At 41.9% G+C, this 25,775-nt stretch overlaps 1 protein-coding gene and 1 non-coding gene across 2 annotated transcripts; one reads left to right on the forward strand and one right to left on the reverse strand.

Annotated features, from left to right (window-relative positions):
• The first annotated feature begins 2,090 nt into the window (after positions 1-2,090).
• On the forward strand, positions 2,091-2,210 carry LOC138077319 (small nucleolar RNA SNORA40). Its single transcript, XR_011144767.1, has one exon. It is a non-coding gene; the product is annotated as a small nucleolar RNA SNORA40 (small nucleolar RNA).
• Positions 2,211-8,970: 6,760 nt separating this feature from the next.
• On the reverse strand, positions 8,971-13,727 carry MED18 (mediator complex subunit 18). The gene is made up of 3 exons (XM_068969217.1): positions 13,634-13,727; positions 12,704-12,847; positions 8,971-9,719 (listed from the first exon to the last, which is right to left on the reverse strand). The coding sequence occupies exons 2-3, from the start codon at positions 12,774-12,776 to the stop codon at positions 9,166-9,168; spliced, it is 627 nt and encodes a 208-aa protein (XP_068825318.1). The 5' UTR covers positions 12,777-12,847; positions 13,634-13,727; the 3' UTR covers positions 8,971-9,165.
• Positions 13,728-25,775: the final 12,048 nt, after the last annotated feature.

Here is a 25,775-nt window from a genome sequence, read left to right on the forward strand (position 1 = left end):
CAGGAATGATCACAGAATGACAGAAAGGGAAAATCCTGTCTGCTTGTGAGGCTTGGTGTTGAAAGCCTTCACACAGGTTATTTCATTATATCCTCTCCGTGATGAAGATGTCAAATTTCCTCACTTTGACAGATGGGGAAATGGATTCGCTAGAAAGTGATGCAATATGTCCAAGGTCACACAGCTGGTAAATGGCAGGGCTAGAACTGGAACCTATTTTGTCTCTCAGGCCTGAGCCCTTAACCACTATGTTACCTGCTTTCTATTATTTGATCTTGCTTTTTGGTTGTGTGGGAGTCACATAGCCAGAGATGAATGGAAAAGTCAAAGGTAAATGGATATTAAGGAAGATAATGTATAACCAAGAGTATTCAAGAACATTCAAGCAAAAGGAAGCAGATCTGCTTGGTCAGTGCTACAGATTCATTTGTTTGGGGAAGGAGCCCCTTGTTTGCGTACCTTTGATGACTACATGAACTGTACAAATGTCTGTTTCTACCATTGTAATGGGAGCTATTAAAAACAGGGACTGTATCTTGACACTGTAAGCCAGTGTCTAGCATTATTGCTTATTCACTAAGTCCTGTTCGACTCTTTTGTGACCCCATGGACTGTAGCCCACCAGGCTCCTCTGTCCATGGGACATTCCAGGCAAGAGTACTGGAGTGGGTTGCCATTTCCTTCTAAAGGGGATCTTCCCAGCCCAGGGATCAAACCCACGTCTCCTGTGTCTCCTGCATTGGCAGGTAGATTTTGCCACCTGAATGGCAGGCAAACTTCTCTCGCCACAAGGCAAAGCCTAAGGAGTTTATCAAGAAAAACACTAAACTCTATTCAAGGATATAAGAAGACCTGGATCAATGTCATGATCCAGATAACCTCAGCTGTGTAAAGATTTCATTCATTTAACAAATATTCAGAGTGACTATCACAGGCCAGATATTGTTCTGGGTACTAGGGGTACAGCAGAGAACAAAAGAGAGCACCTATCTTCACGAATCTTATATTTTTAGTAGGGAAGCAGTGATTAGATAATCTAAAGTTGGATAGTAATAAATGCTATGAAAATGATTAAATAAAAGAAAGAAGGGGTAATGGGTAGTGAGTGTGCTACTTAATTTAGGATGGTTGGGGGTGCTTATCAACATTTTAGCAGAGACCTGAAAGAGATGAAGGAAGTCTGCCACATTGAATTCTGGCGAGAGAGCACTCCATGCAAATGTCAGTTCTCCTGCCTGAGAGAAAAAACAGTCTATGAAAGCTAAGTCTATTTTCAGAGGGAAATAAAAGTAGGGAGACCTGCTCTACTGGTAGAACTGGCTCTACCACGAAGCCACAGTAATAAAAATATTGTGTTGACACTGAAACAGAAAAAATGATCAATGGAATGGAATGGAGAGCCTAGGAATGGGAGCTTAACATGTGATAAAAGTGACATCATGAAACACTGGAACGATTGTTTTTCCCTTGGTAATAGAAAAATGAATTTACTGTGTAGAGAAAAAAGCTGAATTTTTCCCTAAATGTGCAAATTAAAACTATAAAGCTATTACAAGACAGTACAGGAAAATCTTTGTTACCCAGGTATAAATAAAGACTTCCAAAATAAGACTCCAAATTCTAAGGTCAAAATTTAGGACATCTACTAAATTAATGACATAACAAATTTGCATGAAGGTTGCAGACTGGGAGAAGGTATCTGCAGTGTTTAAACAAGGAGGGACTTCCCTGGTAGTCCAGTGGTTAAGACACCACCCTCTCAATGCATGGGGCCCAGGTTCAGTCCCTGGTCAGAGAACTAGATCCTGCATGTGGCAGCAAAGATTGAAAATCCAGTGTGAGGCAGCAGCCAAATAAATAAATAAATGTTAATAAACAAGGAATAATGTCTAGAATATACAATTGCTACAAATCAATAAGATAAGAAATCAAATAGAAAAACAAGCAAGGGATATATAAATACCTTAGTATTTTTTCACATACTAAGCATACAGAAAAATGAAAGTGTTAACTTTAATTATAATCAGAGAATACAAATCAAAATAGTTAAGAACTCCCACTTTACCGCTACCAGACTAGCAAAAATCAATAGCACTTGTGTTTTTTTTTTGTTTAATCTGTGGACAAAGACAGGTGAGAAAAGAAATCCTCTTCTGCAGCCCAGAACTCTTTGTTTAGTATGAGTTTTGAGACAGATAAGAAGGATCATGATACCTGAAAGAGATTCAAGTGGTGGAAGTATTGATAAACACAAAGGTTGCTTCCAGGACTATAGATTCGATCATTTAAAAGCTTAAGATATGCAGGAAATTACCAACTACATTGATTTAGTACTCTAAATTTAATATTGACATGAAACAAAGATGGCTTCCTTTTTTAGGCTTTTATTTTGAGGGTATGAACTTTAAAAATGAATTACCACATCCCAGTGATCTGTACTAATCTTTTTTTTAAGAACTTTATTTATTTATGTATTTTTGGCTGTGCCGGGTCTTTCTCTGGTTGTGGAGAACAGGGCTTACTCTCTAGTTTCAGTGCCCGAGCTTCTCACTGCAGTGGCTTCTCTTGCTGCAGAGTACAAGCTCTAGGGCTCCAGGGCTTCAGTAGTTGGGGTCCCCGGGCTCTAGGGCACAGGCTTAAAAGTTGAGGCACATGGGCTTAGTTGCTCTGCGGCATGTGGGGTCTTTCTGGATCAGGGATTGAACTCGTGTATCCTGCATTGGCAGGTAGATTCTTTACCAATGAGCCATCAAGGAAGTCCCACCTGTACTGTTCTGAGGTGTGATAGCTTAAGAGTAATCTGATTTGAACTTAATGCATGTTTGCTGCTGCTGCTGCTGCTAAGTCGCTTCAGTCGTGTCCGACTCTGTGCGACCCCATAGACGGCAGCCCACCAGGCTCCCCTGTCCCTGGGATTCTCCAGGCAAGAACACTGGAGTGGGTTGCCATTTCCTTCTCCAATGCATGAAAGTGAAAAGTGAAAGTGAAGTCGCTCAGTCCTGTCCAACTCTTAGCGACCCCGTGGACTGCAGCCTACCAGGCTCCTCCGTCCATGGGATTTTCCAGGCAAGAATACTGGAGTGTGGTGCCACTGCCTTCTCCGAATGCATGTTTCAGTTCAGTTCAGTTCAGTTCAGTCGCTCAGTCGTGTCCAACTCTTTGCAACCCCATGAATCGCAGCACGCCAGGCCTCCCTGTCCATCACCATCTCCCAGAGTTCACTCAGACTTGTGTCCATCGAGTCAGTGATGCCATCCAGCCATCTCATCCTCGGTCGTCCCCTTCTCCTCCTGCCCACAATCCCTCCCAGCATCAGAGTCTTTTCCAATGAGGCAACTCTTCGCATGAGGTGGCCAAAGTACTGGAGTTTCAGCTTTAGCATCATTCCTTCCAAAGAAATCCCAGGGCTGATCTTCAGAATGGACTGGTTGGATCTCGGTACAGCCCAAGGGACTCTCAAGAGTCTTCTCCAACATCACAGTTCAAAAGCATCAATTCTTCGGCACTCAGCCTTCTTCACAGTCCAACTCTCACATCCATACATGACCACAGGAAAAACCATAGCCTTGACTAGACGGACCTTAGTCGGCAAAGTAATGTCTCTGCTTTTGAATATACTCTCTAGGTTGGTCCTAACTTTTCTTCCAAGGAGTAAGCATCTTTTAATTTCATGGCTGCAGTAACCATCTGCAGTGATTTTGGAGCCCCCCAAAATAAAGTCTGACACTGTTTCCACTGTTTCCCCATCTATTTCCCATGAAGTGATGGGACCAGATGCCATGATCTTCGTTTTCTGAATGTTGAGCCTTAAGCCAACTTTTTCACTCTCCACTTTCACTTTCATCAAGAGGCTCTTTAGCTCCTCTTCACTTTCTGCCATAAGGATGGTGTCATCTGCATATCTGAGGTTATTGATATTTCTCCCAGCAGTCTTGATTCCAGCTTGTGTTTCTTCCAGTCCAGCGTTTCTCATGATGTACTCTGCATAGAAGTTAAATAAGCAGGGTGACAATATACAGCCTTGATGTACTCCTTTTCCTATTTGGAACCAGTCTGTTGTTCCATGTCCAGTTCTAACTGTTGCTTCCTGACCTGCATACAGATTTCTCAAGAGGCAGGTCAGGTGGTCTGGTATTCCCATCTCTTTCAGAATTTTCCACAGTTTATTATGATCTACACAGTCAAAGGCTTTGGCATAGTCAATAAAGCAGAAATAGATGTTTTTTCTGGAACTCTCTTGCTTTTTCCATGATCCAGCAGATGTTGGCAATTTGATCTCTGGTTCTTCTGCCTTTTCTAAAACCAGCTTGATGTCTAAAATTCAGAACCAGGCAGATCCATCTCCTCTGACCCTAAACGTAGTCCACAGCTAATTGCTTGAGGAAATTGAATCTCCAAGACCACAGCTGGGGAATTTTGAAGTGTGTCCCTATTTCACTGAATATCAAAGAAGCCCAACTGAAAAACTGTGGACTGATAAAAATTCTTTTTGAAAGGGTTATCTTGAACAGTATGACTCAAATGGAGGAATTAAGGTGATTGGCATTGAAAAGGCATCAGAATGTAAAATTACTTAAAAATTTATTGATAAGTAATTTTGCTTGTTACATATTTTAAAAGTCTTTACACTTAAATAAAATACTGGCAAAAGTTAGAAAAATGGTAACGCTGAAGATTGGTGAGGATGTGGTTATTAAAATTTCTTGTGTACTGTGATAGTAATGTAAATAGCACAGCATTCTGAAAAGCAACCTGATAATTTTTGGCAAAATTGAGCATTCCCAATTACATAGTGTAGGGGAATTACTCATGTCAATATACAAACTTGCTTATTTTTGCAATTTTAATAGAGACAGAGTGTTGACGGCAATCTAGGTTTCTATCATCAGAAGAGTGAATGAGTGCAAATGTGGTAGACGCACAGTACTTCCGTGCCTGGATTCTGAAGCTAGACTGTTCAAGTTCAAATGCAGGCTCCAACCTTACAGTGGAAGTAAAAATTTGAGTTATCTGCGCCTCATTCTTATCTACAAAATGGGAGCAAAAATATCATACGGTTGTTGGGAGAAGTATATGATTTGAAACATTTAAAGCATCTGAAACACAGTGAAGCATTGTTGTTGTTCAGTCGCTAAGTCATGTCCAACTCTGCAACCCCACGGACTGCAGCATGCCAGGCTTCCCTGTCCTTCACTATCTCCCAGGGTTTGCTCAGATTCATGTCCATTGAGTCAGTGATGCTATCGAACCATCTCATCTTCTGTTCCCCTTCTCCTTTTGCTGTCACTCTTTCCCAGCATCAGGGTCTTTTCCAATGAGTCGGCTCTTCGCATCAGGTGGCCAAAATATCAGAAGCTTCAGCTTCATCATCAGTCCTTCCAGTGAATATCCAGGGTTGATTTCCTTTAGGATTGACTAGTTTGATCTCCTTGCAGTCCAAGGGACTCTCAAGAGTCTTCTCCAGCACCAGAATTCGAAGGCATCGATTCTTCAGTGCTCGACTTTCTTTATGGTCCAACTCACATCCATACATGACTACTAGAAAAACCATAGCTTTGACTATATGGACCTTTGTTGGCAAAGTTAAGCATTATTTAAGTACTAATATTACTGGTAATATGAAAGCCTATGCAAGTTCAAAGTTGTGTTAGGTTTACATATAGCAACAAGAGAATATCACAAAAGCAATAATAACTTTAAAAAGAAGAGGAACATTTATTGCACATCACTTATGTGAATATCCTTACATAGCTACACAGTTTATAAGACAAGCATCAGAGACATACATTGAACATATATGAATGGGTGCCTATAATAAAGAGTTGAGTTTAGGAATAAAGTAGATGACTACAAATTAAGAAAGGGGCCTGCTTGAATTATCTTGCTAATATGTTATCAAAGGAGGAACAAGATTTACTCATGCAACTGAAGCAACAGTTAGAATTGGACATGGAACATGGACTGGTTTCAAATTGGGAAAAGGGTACATCAAGGCTGTATATTGTCACTCTGCTTATTTAACTTATATGCAGAGTACATCATGTGGAATGCCAGGCTGGATGAAGCACAAGCTGGAATCAAGATTGCTGGGAAAAATATCAATTACCTCAGATATGCAGATGATACCACTCTTACGGCAGAAAGTGAAGAGGAACTGAAGAGCCTCTTGATGAAAGGGAAACAGGAGAATGAAAAAATTGGCTTAAAACTCAACATTCAGAAAACTGAGACCATGGCATCGGGTCATGGCAAACAGATGGAGAAACAATGGAAATAGTGAGAAATTTTATTTTCCTGAGCTCCAAAATCACTGCAGATGGTGACTGAAGTCATGAAATTACAAGATGTTTGCTCCTTGGAAGAAAAGCTATGACAAACCTAGACAGCATATTAAAAAGCAGAGATATTACTTTGCCAACAAAGGTCCATCTAGTCAAGGCTATGGTTTTTCCAGTAGTCATGTATGGATGTGAGAGTTGGACCATAAAGCAAGCTGAGGGCCAAAGAATTGATGCTTTTAAATTGTGGTTTTAGAGAAGACTCTTGAGAGTCCCTTGGACTGCAAGGAGATCAAACCTGTCAATCCTAAAGGAAATCAGTCCTGAATGCTCATTGGAAGGACTGATGCTGAAGCTGAAGCTCCCAATACTTTGGCCGTCTGATGGGAAGAACTGACTCATTGGAAAAGACCCTGATGCTGGGAGAGATTGAAGGCAGGAGAAGGGGACAACAGAGGATGAGATGGTTGGATGGCATCACCGGCTTGATGAACATGAGTTTCAGAAAGCTCCAGGAGTTAGTGAAGGACAGGGAAGCCTGGCATGCTGCAGTCCCTGGGGTTGCAGAGTCAGACACAACTGAGCAACTGAACTGATAGAACTGAAGCCAGTAAAAGCTATGTTGAAAATATGCAAGGTTAAGTCAAGACGAGGATCCCAGTTCAGTTCAGTTCAGTCGCTCAGTCGTATCCGACTCTTTGCGACCCCATGAATCGCAGCACGCCAGGCCTCCCTGTCCATCACCAACTCCCGGAGTTCACTCAGACTTGTGTCCATCGAGTCAGTGATGCCATCCAGCCATCTCATCCTCGGTCGTTCCCTTCTCCTCCTGTCCCCAATCCCTCCCAGCATCAGAGTCTTTTCCAATGAGTCGACTCTTCCCACGAGGTGGCCAAAGTACTGGAGTTTCAGCTTTAGCATCATTCCTTCCAAAGAAATCCCAGGGCTGATCTCCTTTAGAGTGGACTGGTTGGATCTCCTTGCACCTGAGAAATAACCACCTAACCAACTTGGAAGTTATCCTATTCTTGATTTTACCCTTAAATCAGGTAATATCATCCTTACCATTTAAGTGAACTTTGGATAGGTTTTCTTGAGTATTCATATAATCTTTCAAGTGGTAAACTGAGGTCCAACAAGAATTATGATTTGTCAAATGTTGGTCAACTGGGGTGTTATCTAAGTGGAAGATTCCAGAAGAAAATGAAAATTTTGAGTGACCTACAATTTTTAGCAAGCCAAACTGTCTCCAGTGTATTAAAAACTCTACAGGGATTAAAATAACCCACATTTATCTCACTTAGAACTGTTTTAAAAAATTCATTAAGTCAAGTGATAAATGGAAAATTATATAAAAGCTCTTTACAAATAAAGATGAACAATGAAGAAAAGGAAATTCATGTAAGGAAAAAATGTCCAATAAACACAAAAATTTAAATCTCACTCATCGTATTTTTTTTTTTTTAATTAAAACCAGTCACCATTTAACATCAAATGGGAAAAATGTGTTATCATGGTCACACCCAGTTTTGGCAACTGTGTTGGAAACCTCATTTACAGCTGGTAGGAGTGAAAATTGAAACATTTCTGGAAGGCATTTGGCAATACCTGGCAGAAGACTTAAAACAGTGCATACTCTCTGACCCAGCAGTTCCCTACAATTTATCCTAAAGAATGATCACACATGACAAAAAATATCTAATTAAAAGTACTAGCAACACCGGATAGTTTATAAAAGCAAAAACATGGGATCTAACTAAAAATCCCAAAGTAGAGGAAACAATTAAGTTTTGGAAAATCCTAATGACAGGATACAAATAATAATTACAATTATCAATATTTAAATACAAACTCTGCTCATTTGTAGCTGAATTGCTCAGGGAAAGCTAATTACTCTCTTTGCACCTCAGTTTCCCTGCAAAATACAGGTCGTTGTGAGGGTTAAGTTAATAAACATACCTAAAGCACTTAGGATAACACTGACACATAATAAGAATTCAATAAAAACTTTTTTTTTAAGCAGAGGAACACTGTAGCCTAATATCCTAGAAAAATGTTACTGATTTTAAAAAATGATTATAAGCCAGTATATACACAATATTTTTCTAAAATATATCTCATATATATACATTTCTAAAAATAAAGCCTAGAAGGATATAAAACAGAATAGAAACTGTACATCTCAGGACTTCCCTGGTGGTCCAGTGGTTAGGAAACTGCTTCTACTACGGGGGCAGGGGTTTGAGCCCTGGTTTGGGAACTAAGTTCCTGCATGCCATGCATGAGGCACACCAAAAAACACACAAAACCCAGCACATCTCCTTAAATAACAGGATTATACATCATCTTCCTTATTTGTGTCTGTATTTAATTTTTTTCCATATTTAATTTTTTTCCACAACAAACACGTGCTACCCGTACAAAAGGTAAAAGCTATCTATCATCTACCAAATTTAAAACAAAACACTGTCATATTATTTGCTCCAGTTGGTAATGAGTCCATCCCAAATTAGTAGGGTAGTACGGTAAAGAATCAGAATGGGAGACATTTCTCCTTACGCTTTTATTGCTGCACAATACAAACTTGGTCTCTATTTTACAAACCTTATACATAAAAAGTTTTCTTCCCGAAAGCTACTTCAGTCCAGTTTCCCTTCTTCCTGCAGAAGGATGATCTAGATTCTCCACGTTATTCTTAGTGTTTAAGTTAGAAAGACTGTCACAAAAGTGAACTGGCCATATGAGGAAACCAGTGCAACAACAACTGAGTTCTCACTGGCTTCCATCCTGAGGGAAGAATGCATGGCTGGCAGTGGTGAAATGGGGCAGTTATAACATCTTTTCTTGTAACAGCTGAGGGCAAGCCCCAGTGGACAGACTGTCTTAGTCACATGAGCCTTTTGGGGTCTATTTTCTCGAGGTGAACCAGAGGTTTCAGCTGCTCTGCAAAGTTCCTCATGTCATCAGAGACCATGTCCTGCCCAGCTGGTGCAACAACGCTTAGTTCCACGAGATAGGACAGTGACAAGGCCTCAGTGTTGTCTGTGTTCCCTGGCACCAGGATGCGGAAGATCTTGTATACCACAATCTTCATGATGCCTTTCCGGAACAAGTGTCCCCTGGCAACAAACTCGTGGTCCATGCGAAAGCCCATTTCCATGAGGAAGTCAGTGAGGTTCTCAGATGTTGCAATGTCTACACAGTTACGCACCAGGGCATGGCGGTTCTTGTCTCCCATCTCTGGCTGTCCCAGGTAGCGAAGATGCCAGGGTGCCCCTGCCCTATCCAGAGAGCGTCGGGCCCTTAGAACAAATGGACTGGCCTGCTGGCCCTTAAGGAGGAATACCATCTCGTGGTCAACAAAAGTCTCGGGTTCCATGTTGTCACATAAACCACGAAGGCGGTGGATGAGGCTTTCCAAGCTGTGATCTAAAACACTTCCTGAAGAAGGAAAAATGCACTATTGAGTTCCATCTTTCATTTTGGGTAATGGAATTAGCAAGAGACTGAAAAAACTTAAATGAAAAACCAAAATAATTTAGTGCAGTGTTTTGTAAACCATAGGCCCAATATATGAGATTTTAGGTTACACTGCCAAGATATTATATAACAAGTTAATCTCTTTTCAATTTTTTGTACTGTTTTATTTGGTACTAGAAGTTAGGCCTTGTTTAGTAATGCTAACCTCTAGCAGACTTTGGGGTTTAACAGGCAACAGTATCTACCTAGAATAATTATTTTATTCCATTCTATTATAAAATAATATATATTATTTTATATAAGACAAAAAATACTAAATTAAACAGCATGTGTGTGTGTTAGTTGCTCAGTCGTGTCTGACTCTGCAACCCCATGGACTGTAGCCTGCCAGGCTCCTCTGTCCGTGGGATTTTCCAGGCAAGAATACTAGAGTGGGTGGCCATTTTCTTCTCCAACAGAATAGTGTATTTCCCTGCAATCTCTTTTCACTTTCCCGCTTTATTTTTCTTTAGCTTATCACCTCAACTCTTTAGTCATCTTTTAACATATCAGTATATTGACTTTTTAATCATTTTTCTTTCTCTACTGCTGATACTCCAATGTGAGGAACATATTCCTTTATTGACTAAATCTGTTAAAGTAAATAAAAATATACTACTATAACTACAGTAAATATTGGCTGTGGTATTCAAATGACTAAATTTTTGGAAAAGCAACAGAGTGGGTCCCAGTTATCAAAGGACAGAAGATCACAAGAGTAGGGAGTAGGTCCTACATTCAGAACAGTATCAGACATGTGTTTTTTTATTCTTCAAACATTTAAGGAGCTTTGTTAAGTGCTGGTTCATATACTTACACTTACTGAATGGCACCATGGTAAAAAGTAGGGGGCCTGGCCTGCCCAGAGATTATAGTTTAGTGGGGGAAATGAAAAAAATAAGTAAACCAATAAACAAGAGATAAACGGGGTATGGAATAGAGAGCAACCAGTATGGGTGGAGAAGAGGAGACCTCTTTGAGGGCTTGGAATAGTCAGAGAAGATCTCTAAGGGAATGACAACTGAGTTGAGGCCTGAGGAATAAATATGAGATGGCTATGTGAAGGGCTGGAACAAAGTATAGACGCCGGGGGATCAGAGGTAGCAAAGAGCTTGGGGAATCCAAAGAAATGAAAGGATCTCAGTGTGGCTGAAGTATGGTAAGCAAGATGGAAAATGATCATGAAATGAGCATTTGGGATGGGCCAAAGCAGGCAGGACTTATGTGTCGCCCATGCTAAAGGCTGTATTTTATTGTAAGGCCACTGGGCAGTTATTAGCTCCACACTTTATTCTCCATGCAACAAGGAAAGATATGACTGGATTTACATTTTAAAAAGATCATTCTAGGAAAATTGGTATGGATGCTTCAACCAGACAGGGTCACATGAAAAAAAGTGGCAATGAGGGGAGGCGGGTCCAAGTTAAAAAAGGCTTAAGAGACACAGTTTTCATATGTAATGCATGAGACGATATTACACCCTGGATCAAAACACAAGATGGAGGAAACTTCTGAATATGAATTATATATTAGATGATATTAAAAATATACTATGACTTTTTCAGGTAATAATGATAGTATTGGGGTTATTAAGGAAAATACACTTGCTTTTTTAGAGATGAATACTGAAAGTGTTTGGGGGTGAAATGTTACGAGATCTGAATCTGTCTTCAAAAACGGCAAAAGGAAAAAGATAAAGCAAATATGGCAAAAGGTCAGAAACGGACATCTAGATGACTAGATCTAGAAATCTAGGCTGATTGTTCACAGGAACTCCCTGGTCATCCAGTGGTTAGGACTTGGTGCTCCCAATGCAGGGGACCCAGGTTTCATCCCTGGTTCAGGAGCTAAGATCCTGCATGCCATGCTGCTGCTGCTGCTGCTAAGTCGCTTCAGTTGTGTCCGACTCTGTGCGACCCCGTAGACTCTATTTTCTTTTCTCTGAGATTGATTCCTGAATGCATGGCTTAAGCAACTGATGACTGACAGCGGCACTTACTGAGATGGGAAAGACTGAAGTAGAGGAAGCTTGAGGAATGCAATTAACAATTTTATTTTGCCCATTGTAAGTTACTAAACGGATGATCTGAATTAAAGTCTAAATTCTTCCACTAAAGATTAAATGACCTCCGGAAAATCATAACCCTCCCTGGTCTTGAGTTTTCTCATCTGGGAAAGTTACTTCACTTCTATTTCCTGATCTAGAAGATGGAACTAATAACGGTATCATAACATTACCATATGATCTATTAATCTCACTTCTGGGCATTCACTCCTAAAGAATTCAAAGCAGGATCTTGAAGAGGTATGTGCACACTCATGTTCACTGAGCATTATCTATGATAACCATTTGGGTAGAAGCAATCCAAATGTCTGACAGAGAAATGAATAAAGAAAATATGGTATGTACATACAGTGGAACATTATTCAGATTTTTAAAAGGAGATTCTCTCACATGCTAAAGGGTTAATGTTGAGGATATTATACTAAGTGAAATAAGCCAGTCTTAAAAAGACAAATACTGAATGCTTCCACTCCTATGAGGTTATCTAATGTTGTCCAAATTAGAAACATCAAGTAGAAAGGTTGTTGCCAAGGCCTAGGGCAAGGGGAAAGGAAGAATTAGTGTTTAACAGGAATAGAATTTCAATTCTGCAAGATGAAAAAGTTCTAGAGATTAGCTATACAACAATGTGAAATACTTAACATTACTGAACTGTATGCTTAAAAAAGTTTAGTATGGTAAACTTAATGTTACGTATTTGTGACCATAATTAAAAGTAAATTGGGGAATAAAAGGGTGCCAGAAATTATGCAGGTAGCTTTTATATAACAGCCTCTCATCTCCATGGAAAGTAGAACAGAAAACAGGAAAACAGGTAATTCAAGCTCCCTAGTTCACTTACCCTGCAGCAGGTACTCCATCATGTTAATGGTGCCCCCGGTGACAGGCATCATGGTGACTGGAGGTGCCTCCATGTTTATCTGTTTAAGTTGAAAACGACAGAACTAGATTCGGAATCCCCAGTCAGGTAACGCACAGGATACACCTGGAGAAGAGTTACACTTGTTAATACATGGGAGAGGCAGAGAGAGACCAGATCTGCTTGGGTCATTGGCCTGGAGATGAAAATTCATTCATCCACCCATTCAAAACTTTAGTAACTGCTATAGGCCAGTTTCAGGTGATCCAGAAATACACAAAGGAGGCCTGATCAAGGAGTTACAGCATAATCTTTCAGTCTCAAGGTCTGAAACCCATCAATGGTTTTCTGTGCACCCTGGGACTCAATGTCTTTCTTCTAAAATGAGGCCATGATATTAACCCCCAAGTCTTTGTGGCTCAGATGACATAATGGACCTGCAACTAAAGACTGAAAAGTGACTTAAGGACTCTTGTATGCCCTTCAATTTACAGATGAGGATGTTGAGGCTTGGGGAGGAGCCTAAGGACACACAATAGGTGGGTGGCAGAACCTATACCAGACTAAAATCTAGGCGTTCCACCTCTCTAAAAACCTTTTAAAGAGACTGAAGCGAAAGCACGAAGTTCTTTCCACTGATGCTTTGTGTTAGTCGTTCAGTCGCGTCCGACTCTTTGTGACCCCATCGACTTAGGCCTGGCTTCTCTATCCATGGGGCTTTCCAGGCAAGGATACTGGAGTGGGTTGCCATTTCCTTCTCCAGGGGAATCTTCCCAATACAGGGATCAAACCCGGGTCTCCTGCATTGCAGGCGGATGCTTTACCGTCTGAGTTTACTAGGGAAGCCCCAGTGATGCTTTAGGGCCTCCTAAACCCAGCGTCAAAACGTGCCCACTTATACCAAAAACAAACCTCCGAGCGCGTTCCAGCCTCTTCCAGGAAAGCGGGGGACCGTATTCACCCGAGCACCTCCGAGCTTTCGAGCAACAATCACCACCCCCAGCCCTAAACTTGAAAACCCCTGGGCAGTGCAACACTTCTCTCGCCTCTTCCCACGTCTAACAAAAACCTTTCGTCGCGCAAACCTCGACACCGCCACTCTGCGACGTAAGGGTGCCGAGAGGACAAAAAAAGGTCTCTTCCGCTGTACGGCAAGCAGGGGCGCATGCGCAAACTGCGATGCTGCACGGAAGATGGCGGCCTCCTTAGGAGGGGGCCTTTGGGAGATTCAGGCGGCATTGCCGTCATAGGCCGTCTTCAACTGTGAAGACCTGGACGTGTTTTTGTCCAGGAAATCTCTTGGACCTGAAAGGACAAAGAGATCCTAGGGAAGAGAGCTTCAGAAAAAGAGGAGAGATTGTCGTAAAACAGAAACTTATTTTGGGTGGGTATCTGATGATAGAACTTCCCGGTTGCTCAGCGGTAAAGAATCTGCCTGCAGGAGACACAGAAGCCTCTGGTTGGATCCCTGGGTCGGGAGGATCCCCTGGAGGAGGGCATGCCAACCCACTCCAGTATTCTTGCCTAGAGAATCCCATGGACAGAGTGGCTGGCTACAGTCTAATGACTGGCTACAGTCGATAGGGTCAAATAGTCCCGCAGGACTGAAGCGACTGAGTACGCACGCAGCAAACTGTTCAGAACCGTGAGGGAGCTCAGCAATACATTTAATATTTGTTCACTCTTCTGTGTTTGTTTTGCTTCAATACAAAAATATTGGGAGATAAATTCGATGAGTACTGCTTATGTGGCAAGGACATAAAGTCCAGGAAAAGAGTGAGCTGGAATAACGTGACTGAAGCCCTCTCTTGGAGCGAAAAATTTAAAGGGCACCAAAACACTCAGTAATAAATTTTTAAAAATTTAATGCAGGGTGTGCGAGCCAAGTAAGCGACGCAGACGCAGCCTCGAACAGCCGGAGGTTCACTCAGAACAGCTCCCGCTCCTGAGGAAGAGCTGCGCTTGGAGACTTTTGGTCCTCATCTGGCCCCTCCCTCCGGCCGGCGTGCGCGGCCCCGCGGGGCCGGGGTGGGGCACACCTGCGCCTCCTGGGGGGCGTGCAACCCGCCGCAGTGGGACTCAGTCTCCTAACCACCGCCGCCGCCACACCTTACATCAGTTTGGCTTCTGATGTTTTCATTTCCCTTGCTGAGGTGCTGCTTCTGGGTTAAAGTCATCTTATTGCCTGTCCATTTGTAGACAGGACAAGGTCGCTCGAATAGATCAGGTGTCGAGCTCAGAGTGGGCTTCCCTGGTGGCTCAGATGGTAAAGCGTCTGATCCGCTGGAGAAGGAAATGGCAACCCACTCCAGTACTTTTGCCTGGAAAATTCCATGGCCGGAGGAGCCTGGCAGGCTACAGTCTATGGGATCGCAAAGAGTCGGACACGACTGAGCAACTTCACTCACTCCGGCTCAGAGTAGGTCAAAAGTACACACATGTTGGGAGTGGGGATCAAAACAGAAGGAAGATTGCCAAGTACAGCCAGGACTAGGTGTTCACCATGTATGCTTAATAAAGGCCAGAATCTCATCTGTCTCTGGTGGGAGGGTCTGTTGGTTTCACTGGATCAAATTCAACCGGATCAGAACCAGTTTCATGGAATAAAACACTGGACTTTGGTGGCCACTGTTCCCATCAAGAAAGGATGGTCGCGTTTAGAAGTAAACATGTTGGAGAGATGTAAACACCACAAACCTAAATACAGGTCACAAGGCTGAAACTGGGTCTAATTAGACCTGAAACCAAGGAAAAGAATTCGGCTTCTCCAGCTGGCTCTCCTATGAACTTTTGATGGTTTACTGCAGCTGGATTACAGGCACTTCCGAAGGTACTGAGTCCTGTGGTGAGTCTTCCAGGCAGTTCTGGATAAGAGGCACTTTCCAGACTTCAAGACGGCAGAAGAAAAGTGCAAGAGTCAACTTTGAGTCAAGCTCAAAGGTAGTAGATCCAGGGACTGACAGATTAACCTACAAAAGTGACAAGAACAGTGGGAAAAACTAGCTGTTCTGCCCCAGGGGTGAGGGAAAATGTCTCAAGTCACAAACACTTACATCTATGATGCCCCAACAGACTTTCTCGATTTTCAATCAAATCATGACAAAGACACCAGAGGCATAGATTCTTCATTTGAGAAGGCCAGTTGGAGGATAAGGTACTGAGAACTGTGGAAAAACACCCTTTATCCTTTGATTCGCTGAAGAAAACACCAGTTACAGGAAGAAGAGAGAAGAACTGCAGACAGGTGAGGTGCCCTTCAGGTTCAAGGTGCACCCATTGCCTTAATTTGCCATCATTAATCTGTCAGAGAAGAAGGTGAAGAATACAACCAAGCCTGAAGGCCCAGATTCAGAAACAACAGCTGGAGGAAGAACTAAAACAGCAGAAAGCAGCAGCTTGCTTCGAGGGTAATCCAAACACCACTATCTACCTCAAGCCCTTTTGTAGGGAAAGAGTAAATTAGCCAAGAAGGCATGGTCAGGCCCTCTCTCTCTTGCCCCACATTTTGTAAGTAATGATTATGTAACATCTGAGCTCATTTATAGCACTGCTCATGGGCATCAGGAGGTACTCACTTGGCCAAGGGCTACTGTTTTTCCCTAAGCATATGTGAGCTTTACCTGGAAAGCCCTGGCGGGCTATATTTTGGGTATGTGACGTTATGGCTGTTACTACGGCTGCTGATCAGCCAGGAGAAAGACTGCATTATGTTACATTATGGCTGTGTTATGGCCACCTTCTGGTTAGGTTAGGTTATGTGATGTTATGGCTGCTGCTGTGTCAGCCAGGAGAGAATAAAGGTGTCTGCAGTTCCTACTGCTCCTTGCATCTTCTTCCAGCCTCTTAGCTCGTGTCTTGCCTACTCTGGATTCAAAGAATAGTGCGGCACAGTGAGACAGAGGCTGTAGCTCACCAGGCTCCTCTATCCATGGAATTTTCCAGGCAAGAATACTGGAGGGGGTTGCCATTTCCTACTCTAGGGGATCTTTCTGACCCAGGAATTGAACTTGTGTCTCCTGTGTCTTCTATATTGGCAGGCAGATTCTTTACCACTGGGCCGACCTGGGAAGTCCCCGCTAACCATCGGACTGTCAGGGAATTCCCTTTCTAAACAGTTTTAATGACATTTACTCAAATTTTAGCTGGCATTTCAGAAGCGGCATTAAAAAAAAAGAATGAGTAAGAAATGGGTGGACAATATGGTAAAACTTGGACAAAAGCTCAGGAGTTATAGGGGTGGGTTTCTGTATAAGGATGTGAGGCCTGGCACTTAGAATGGAGCTTGCTTCTGTCTTCTGTCGCTACCCAGCTGTGCAACCTTGGGCAATTCACTTCCCCTCTCTGAGCCTCAGCTTCCTTTGTTATAAAATAGAGTTAAAAATAGTACTTTCTGAAGCGGGGGAGGTTGTAAAAGCAAAATGAGATGTTTATGAAACACAGCATAGAGCCTGGCTTATTGTAAGCAATCAATAAATGATAGCTATTATTATTACACTTTATATCTCTCATTTGAGCAAACACATTCTATCTTAATGAATATATTTTATGCATGTCTCATCCCCCAAAGTCAGAGAAGGCAATGGCACCCCACTCCAGTACTCTTGCCTGGAAAATCCCATGGATGGAGGAGCCTGGTGGGCCAGACACGACTGAGCGACTTCCCTTTAACTTTTCACTTTCATGCGTTGGAGAAGGAAATGGCAACCCACTCCAGTGTTCTTGCCTGGAGAATCCCAGGGACAGGGGAGCCTGGTGGGCTGCCATCTATGGGGTCGCACAGAGTTGGACACAACTAAAGTGGCTTAGCAACGGCAGCATCCCCCAAAGTAGATTATAAACATCTTGAAGGGAGGAATCATGTATTTCCTTTTATATATTTGTGTCTTAGACAGCTCAGGCTGCTGTAACAAAATATAAATGAAATGGCTTATGAACAACAGAAATTTATTTTACATAGTTCTGGAGAGTGGACATCTGAGCTTAGGGTTCCAACATGGTTGGGTTCTGATGAGCGCCCTCTTAAGGTTGCAGCTTGCCAACCTCTCCTTGTAGCCTCACATGGTGAACACCAGAGAAAACGCCCTCTGAACTCTCATTAAGGGCACTAATCCCATTCACAGGGGCCCCCTTTCCTCCTGACCTCTTCTAACCCTAGCCATTTCTCAAAGGCCCTTGCTCCTAACACTGTCACATTGGTAGTAGTATTTCACCAATACCAGTAGTGTTTCATTGGTAGGAGGGTTTCACCATAAGGATTTGGTGAGGGGGGACACAAACATTCTGTCTACAACAATGTACTTTATAGGTAGTGGGTGTTCAGAAATGTTGAAGACATCAAAATGACTACCAATTACTGAACAGTTGCTATATACAACTTTACACTGTATGTGTGTAACTATGTCAAATACCTCCCAAAGGTAGCTATTACCATCTCCATTTTACAGAGGAGGAAAAAGAGGTTCAGAGAGGTGAAGTGACTTGCCCAAAGCCGAATCGCCAGCAAATGGCAGGACTCAGATTCAAAATCAGTTCTTTCACTTATAAACCTATCTCTTTACCATGCCTCCCTCTGAATTCATGGGCTCTTTCTCCACAGTGAATTTCCTCAATTATTGCAAGTAATGGCACCAAAGAAGGAGAAAACGTCATACATTAATGCTTCCTAGCCCATCACTAGACTGGGCTCCAAGGAGTAAGACTAGCTCTTGGCCAGTCTTCATCAGAACAGCAGACCATCAACATGGATTGCAGGGCACACTTAGCCATACACAATTCCTTCATCAATTTTCTAGAATAGCCTGATATAAATTGACAGATCTATCTCTCTGTTATCTGAAATGCTAGGATATCAACCTTAGTGTTACAAACTAGTTAATTTCCCTAGGAAAAGCTGCTTCCTGTGCACAGTCCTCAGGGAAATATATAACTGCTCTTTTCAGCCTAGTTGTTTCCACCATCCTTATAAGTTCATGCCACTTCTCAGAGTAAAAACCAAAGTTCTCACTATGTCTACACGGTCTGCCCTCATCACCTGTTACCTCTCTGACCATTTCCATCTGTGTCTGCCCCCGCTCCATTCATTCAGCCCCAATCACACTGTTCTCACTGGTCTTACTTGAACATGTCATGGAGGCTCCCATCTTAACTGTGGTACAGTCAATCTGGAGCGCTCCTTTTCTATTGAACTGCAGGATTCACTCCCTTGTTTCCTTTCAGTCTCCTCTCACAGCTTTACTAGGCATGCCTTCCCTGAGCACCCATTTCAAATTGTAATCCACTATCCACCCTGTATTCCCTCATACCCTGTTGTATTTTTCTTCACAGGACATTTGACTAGGTGATATACTGCCTATTTACCAATTATTTGTTTATTTTCTCCCTCCCCATTAAAATCACAAGTTCCATGAAAGCAGAGTTTTATTTACTACAGTATTCCCAGCTCCCAGAATGATGCCTGGCATAGTGCATAAACTTAATAAATACTACTTTTTTTGAGAGAATGATTTGAAGAGAACAGAGGTTACTAGATGCTTTTCTTGGTCTCCTAAATTTAGTCCGCCCTGAATTCAGCAGGAGAACCTAAGTCCTTAAATTCCAAACGGGAAACACTGCATCTTTCTTCTAGGTATGTGTTGTCTAATATGACAGCAGTGAACCACATGTGGTTATTAACCACTTGAAAAGTGCCTAGTTCAAATTGATTTAAGCTCCCAGTGTAAGATACACATTGGACTTTGAAGACTTACTATGAACTATATCGATAATTTTATATATTGATTACATGTTGAAATGATATTTTGGATATTTAGTGTTTAATAAAATAAATGATTAAATTTAATTTCACTTGTTCTCATTTTTTACAGTGTGGCTAGAATATTAAAAATTGCATATGTGACTCACATTCTATTCCTATTGGACAGTGCTGCTGTAGGATCTAGATTTGAAGATATGGATTTAAAGCCTGACTGATCTAGGTTTGAATCTTGGCTACTGTTTACATGGCCTTAGGCAAGTTATTTACATTCCTAGGCCTTCAGCAGTGCCTGGCACATACTGTGTATTGTAGGTATGCAATGAATCAGAGCTATCATTAGGAGAATGGTTTAGGAACTGTGGAATGTTTAATTTGGAAAAGACTTGAGAGGGTGGAAATAACATCTGTCCTCAAATATATAAAATTATAACTAATCTAGCAAGAAAACAGTATAGAGAAAGAGGAAGGAAATAGCTTACTTTTATTGAGCATCAGATGCCAGATACTTTGTACTCATATATCTAATTTAAACCTCACAACGATGGTAATTTAATCCACTTAATAAATGTTAACAGAAATTAAGTTATTTGCTAATAACTGGTAGAGTCAGGGTTAAAACCCAGATCTGTCTGCCTTCAGATATTTTGCTTACTGTTCTGAGCCACTCTGCATCCTAAGAAAAATTTATTTTGTGTAGTTCTAGAGGAAAGGACTAGAAATGATGGGAAAAAATTATAGACAGATTTTGGCTCCATGTAAGAACAATTGGTCACAGTGATGATGTCTAGTAATGAAGTGGACTGCTTGGATAAGTAAATTCCTTTCCAGTGGAAATATTGAAGCCAAGATTACGGTAGAAAGAATTCTTGCCTGGAGTGGGAGATTGAACGCTTACATTGCTTTGATTCTTGGACAATAGCCACTGTTAAGCCACAGCATTTACATAAAAAGTTTTAGGCAGTTGAGAAACACCTCCATAAACAAGCACATATGTATTAAAAGGCAAAGTCTGATAAACATGGACACAAAGTACATCTCAGAGTTGAAAAAATAAGGTAGTTGAACCTTATGATATCATAATTCATGGAGAACACCTAGCTTTAGTAATTCTTCGCCTCTGGATTTTTTTTCTATTATGAAAACACCGACATCATTATTAATTGTAACCATCATGAGCAAAACACCCAATGACAAATAATAGATAATACAATTCTGGCTCTAAAGGTGTTTGGTTTGCAGAGAGACAGGTAAAACACCCCAGGTTATTTTGTGCCTAGTATTCTTCATTGGCTGCTGACTCAAGAGTTCACCTTCTTACCCCACCCTCGTGTGACAGGCAGCATCAGCCAATTCAACCTCTTAATCTTAAGGCAGGGACCTAAGAAAGTCTGTTGCAGAAGAGTAATTGGCCTATTTACTTGCTGCTTTCCACTTAGCCCGGCCAACCCAACCCCAGCCTCTGGTTGACCAGGTGTCAAGGTGCCTCAGGGGATAGGCTATAATAGTTAATGTATTACACATATCCATAAAAGATTAAAGATTAGCTCTGTTTTAGCTGAACTGTAACTGTCTGTTTGGGTTTCCCCCCTCTTAGGTCTGTGTGGGGAAGTCAGTGTTGTTTTCTATCTGAGGATAATTAATCCACTGGGTCTCAGATTTCCTAGACAGAGGCCCCTTTAGTGTGGGCTTACTGTGTACTGTACCAGACTCTGGGGTAAGCACTTTCAGTGAATCCAGATCACTCATTTACTCCCCACACCCACCTTCTGAAGCAGGTGGTGTTCTTCCAGTCTCATAGCTGCAAGAATTGTGAGTCTGCCATGTGGTATCTTTGGAAGTAAGAGTTTGTTTCAGATCCCCTAAGATTTCATCGTCATTAACCCCTTCTTTGGGTTGGAGGATTATACACTATCAACTCAAACCATTCCTGTAGGACACTCTGCATATAGCCCAGAGGAGCTAAAGAAACCCAGGGGGGCTCCACGGAGAAGAAGAAGGGCCAAGGTCAACACACTAGTGCTTAGCACTTAAGATAGATCCTGAAGTCAAGCTACTTGGGTTAAAATTCTATCACTGTCTAGCCATGTAAGCTTGGGCAGGTGGCTTTGCCTCTGTGAAGCTCATGTTCTCCTCCCTCCAGTGGCGACATGCTAGTGCTTCCCTTTAAGGTTGTTATGAGGACTGACTGATACATTTGGCACATAGCAAGTATCAATAGTAGTTTTAACTATTCTCATTTTGATTTCAGGAGTTGGATTCTATTAAATGTGGGTTAAAAACAAACAAACATGGGTCATATCTTGACCCAGTTGCATACTGGTGTGTGGCCTTGAACTGGTCACTTAATTTCTCTGATTTGTTTCTTAACCTGTAAAAGAGGGAAATGACCCACTTGACAGGACTGCTATGAAGAGTACATTATGGGACATACAATGTGTTGAGCATGTAATAGGTGTTTGCAGACAGTGCCTTCAAGTAGCTTGGTTGTGGAGGCAGGGCAAAAACATTAAAAAGAGAACAAATAAAAATAAAATTTTAAGGAAATCATGTACGAATGCATATATGTGGAATCTGAAAAAAAGTGGTATAGATGATCTTATTTCCAAAGCAGAAGTAGAGACACAGATGTAGAGAACAATCAATGGCTACCAAGGAGGGAAGGGGATGCGATGAACTGGGAGATTGGAATTGACTTGTATACACTATTGATACCATGTATAAAATAGATAATGAATGAAAACCTAGGGTATATCGCAAGGAACTCCGCTCAGGGCTCTGTGGTGACCTAAATGAGAAGGCAATCCAAAAAAAGAAAGGATATATATGTATGTATGACTGATTCACTCTGTTGTACAGTGGAAACTAACATAACATTGTAAAGCAACTATACTGCAATTAAAATTTGTTTTAAAAGTTTTAAAAAATTTAAGGAGAATGACATGTCCTTATACAAATATAGCAAGGCAAGCTGTGGCATAAAGTTTAGTCAATATAAATTGTGTGCCTGCTTCAGGCCAACCATTTTACTAGGCTCTTAAAATACAAGAATAAGCAAGACCAGCAGAAACTAACACAACATTATAAAGCAACTATACCCCAATAAAAATTTTAAAGAAAGAGCAAGACAACCTAGATTCCTTCCCTGACAGGCCTACATTTTAGAGATCAAACATTACATACCATTAAAATGGTTACAAAGGAAATAATGTGAAAAACGCATATGATGTCAATTTTAAAAAGCCAGAAAATCCTATGTATGATGTGATTTTAGCTATACAGCCTCCAAAGCATCTCTGCACAGAGGAAAAAAACCTCTAATACCAACAATAATTGATTTTGGTTAATGAGACCAGAGATTATTTTTCTTCTATTTGTCTCTGTTTTCCAAATTTTGATGAGCATGTTACCTAAAAAGCTTAAAGCAAGCTACATGTTCATCAAGAGGTAAATGGATAAACAAGATGGGATATATTCATCCAACACAATAGTATTCAGCAATAAAAAGAAGAACAGAGTACTGATATATGCAACAAGATCGGTTCGGTTCAATAGCTCAGTCCTGTCTGACTCTTTGCAACCCCATGAATCACAGCACGCCAGGCCTCCCTGTCCATCACCAACTCCCAGAGTTCACTCAGACTCATGTCCATTGAGTCAGTGATGCCATCCAGCCATCTCATCCTCGGTCGTCCCCTTCTCCTCCTGCCCCCAATCCCTCCCAGCATCAGAGTCTTTTCCAATGAGGCAACTCTACTCATGAGGTGGCCAAAGTACTGGAGTTTCAGCTTCAGCATCATTCCTTCCAAAGAAATCCCAGGGTTGATCTCCTTCAGAATGGACTGGTTGGATCTCCTTGCGGTCCAAGGGACTCTCAAGAGTCTTCTCCAACACCACAGTTCAAAAGCATCAATTCTTCGGTGCTCAGCTTTCGTCACAGTCCAACTCTCATATCCATACATGACCACTGGAAAAACCATGGCCTTGACTAGATGGACCTTTGTTGGCAAAGTAATGTCTCTGCTTTTGAATATACTATCTAGGTTGGTCCTAACTTTTCTTCCAAGGAGTAAACATCTTTTAATTTCATGGTTGCAGTCACCATCTGCAGTGATTTTGGAGCCCAGAAAATAAAGTCTGACACTGTTTCCACTGTTTCCCCATCTATTTCCCATGAAGTGATGGGACCAGATGCCATGATCTTCGTTTTCTGAATGTTGAGCCTTAAGCCAACTTTTTCACTCTCCACTTTCACTTTCATCAAGAGGCTCTTTAGGTCCTCTTCACTTTCTGCCATAAGGGTGGTGTCATCTGCATATCTGAGGTTATTGATATTTCTCCCAGCAATCTTGATTCCAGCTTGTGTTTCTTCCAGTCCAGCGTTTCTCATGATGTACTCTGCATAGAAGTTAAATAAGCAGGGTGACAATATACAGCCTTGACGTACTCCTTTTCCTATTTGGAACCAGTCTGTTGTTCCATGTCCAGTTCTAACTGTTGCTTCCTGACCTGCATACAGATTTCTCAAGAGGCAGGTCAGGTGGTCTGGTATTCCCATCTCTTTCAGAATTTTCCACAGTTTATTGTGATCCACACAGTCAAAGGCTTTGGCATAGTCAATAAAGCAGAAATAGATGATTTTTCTGGAACTCTCTTGCTTTTTCCATGATCCAGCGGATGTTGGCAATTTGATCTCTGGTTCCTCTGCTTTTTCTAAAACCAGCTTGAACATCAGGAAGTTCACGGTTCACATATTGCTAAAGCCTGGCTTGGAGAATTTTGAGCATTACTTTACTAGCATGTGAGATGAGTGCAATTGGTACATAATAAATACTGGTTAAAAAAAAAACAGTAAAGAGAGAATTAATGCCATGAGGAAGCTATAAGAGTGAATAGAAGGTTAAACCCAGTAAAAACTACAGAAATCCAGGAGAAGCCCTGTGGAAGATAAGGCCCTCAGAGATGGCAGGACAGGTGTGTGACCTTTATGAGATCCCCACAGGTGGGAAGGAAGTGAGACTGGATATCAGAAGAGGTGAACTGATAAGGAATCATATTTCACTGCTCTTAGGGTTCTGGCCTCCCTCCCCCTGGGGGAAGGAGTGAGACTGTGGAAAATCACGGTGGAAGAGAAAAGCTGAAAATAAATGAAGGAGGTAGTTGGCACAGGGTTCTCAGTAATGACCAAGTCAACCAGGGAGCTAATTGTCTTTCCTGTGACTGGCCAGTATTGTTGATTGATTGATTGTCCTTTATGAATAGAATGGTATCAGTCAGCAATTACACACCAAGAACCCATAGAAAGTCCCACCTTGGCATTATTCGGGGATGCAAAATGGTGCAAGACTCAGGCCCCACTCCCACCACAGTAGGAATAAGATTACTAGTAAATGACTCCTAAAGTGAAGTTCACCAAGTGCTTTTCATTCGTTTCAGTCCATTCTCCCACCATCAAGGATAAGAGGTAAGAGGAGGAGATGTGCGGCAAAGGACAAAGAGACAGACACACCCCACCCATGCTGAGATGTCAACTCCACCTCCTATAAGCCAGATGATCTCAGGTGGTGACATCCTCTCCTATGGCCATTGTGAGGATAAAAGGACATGTACATGACACACCTAGCACCGTGGTATAACCCAGTAACTGGGTTGCTGGTACTGCGGCCATCCCAATTTTATGGATGTGGACATGGTTCAGTGGAAGTCATAAGAAAAACAAAATGTAAGAAAGAGTTGAGACTTTCTGAGAAATCTTCAGGTTGGAAGAATCATTCACTACTGTTGCCCGCTCTTCCCCTAGAGTGGGCTATTTAGGAAACAGAGACCATGCCCAAGGGGTGACTTAGGGAAAGACCTGTTGACATGAAAGCACAGGACCATAGACTTAAAGATTATCAATTCTGGCAATTCCCTGGCTGGCCAGTCATTAGGATTTGATGCTTTCACTGCCAGGTCCCAGGTTTAATCCCTGGTTGGGGAACTATGGTCCTTCCTGCAAGCCACCAGTAGACATGATCAACTCCCTCTCCCCCACCCCACAGAATAGACAGGGAAGCCAAGGCCCACATGCAGAAGGGACTTGCCTAAATGACTCAGCATAGAATGGCAAGCCCTGAACCATGGCCAGACTTTACTCTTGCACCTTCCTTCTGAACCCAAGTTCTCTAGTCATACAGGCTTGGGGTCGACTCTTGACCCTGCGTAAACTAGCTATGGGGTGTAACATCTCTGACGCTCAGTGTCTACACTGGTAAAATTAAACATCTCACTGGCTTACTATAAATATTAAATTACATGGTGCGT

The sequence above is a fragment of the Capricornis sumatraensis genome, chromosome 3, assembly GCF_032405125.1.
Source record: "Capricornis sumatraensis isolate serow.1 chromosome 3, serow.2, whole genome shotgun sequence".
Taxonomy (NCBI): domain Eukaryota; kingdom Metazoa; phylum Chordata; class Mammalia; order Artiodactyla; family Bovidae; genus Capricornis; species Capricornis sumatraensis.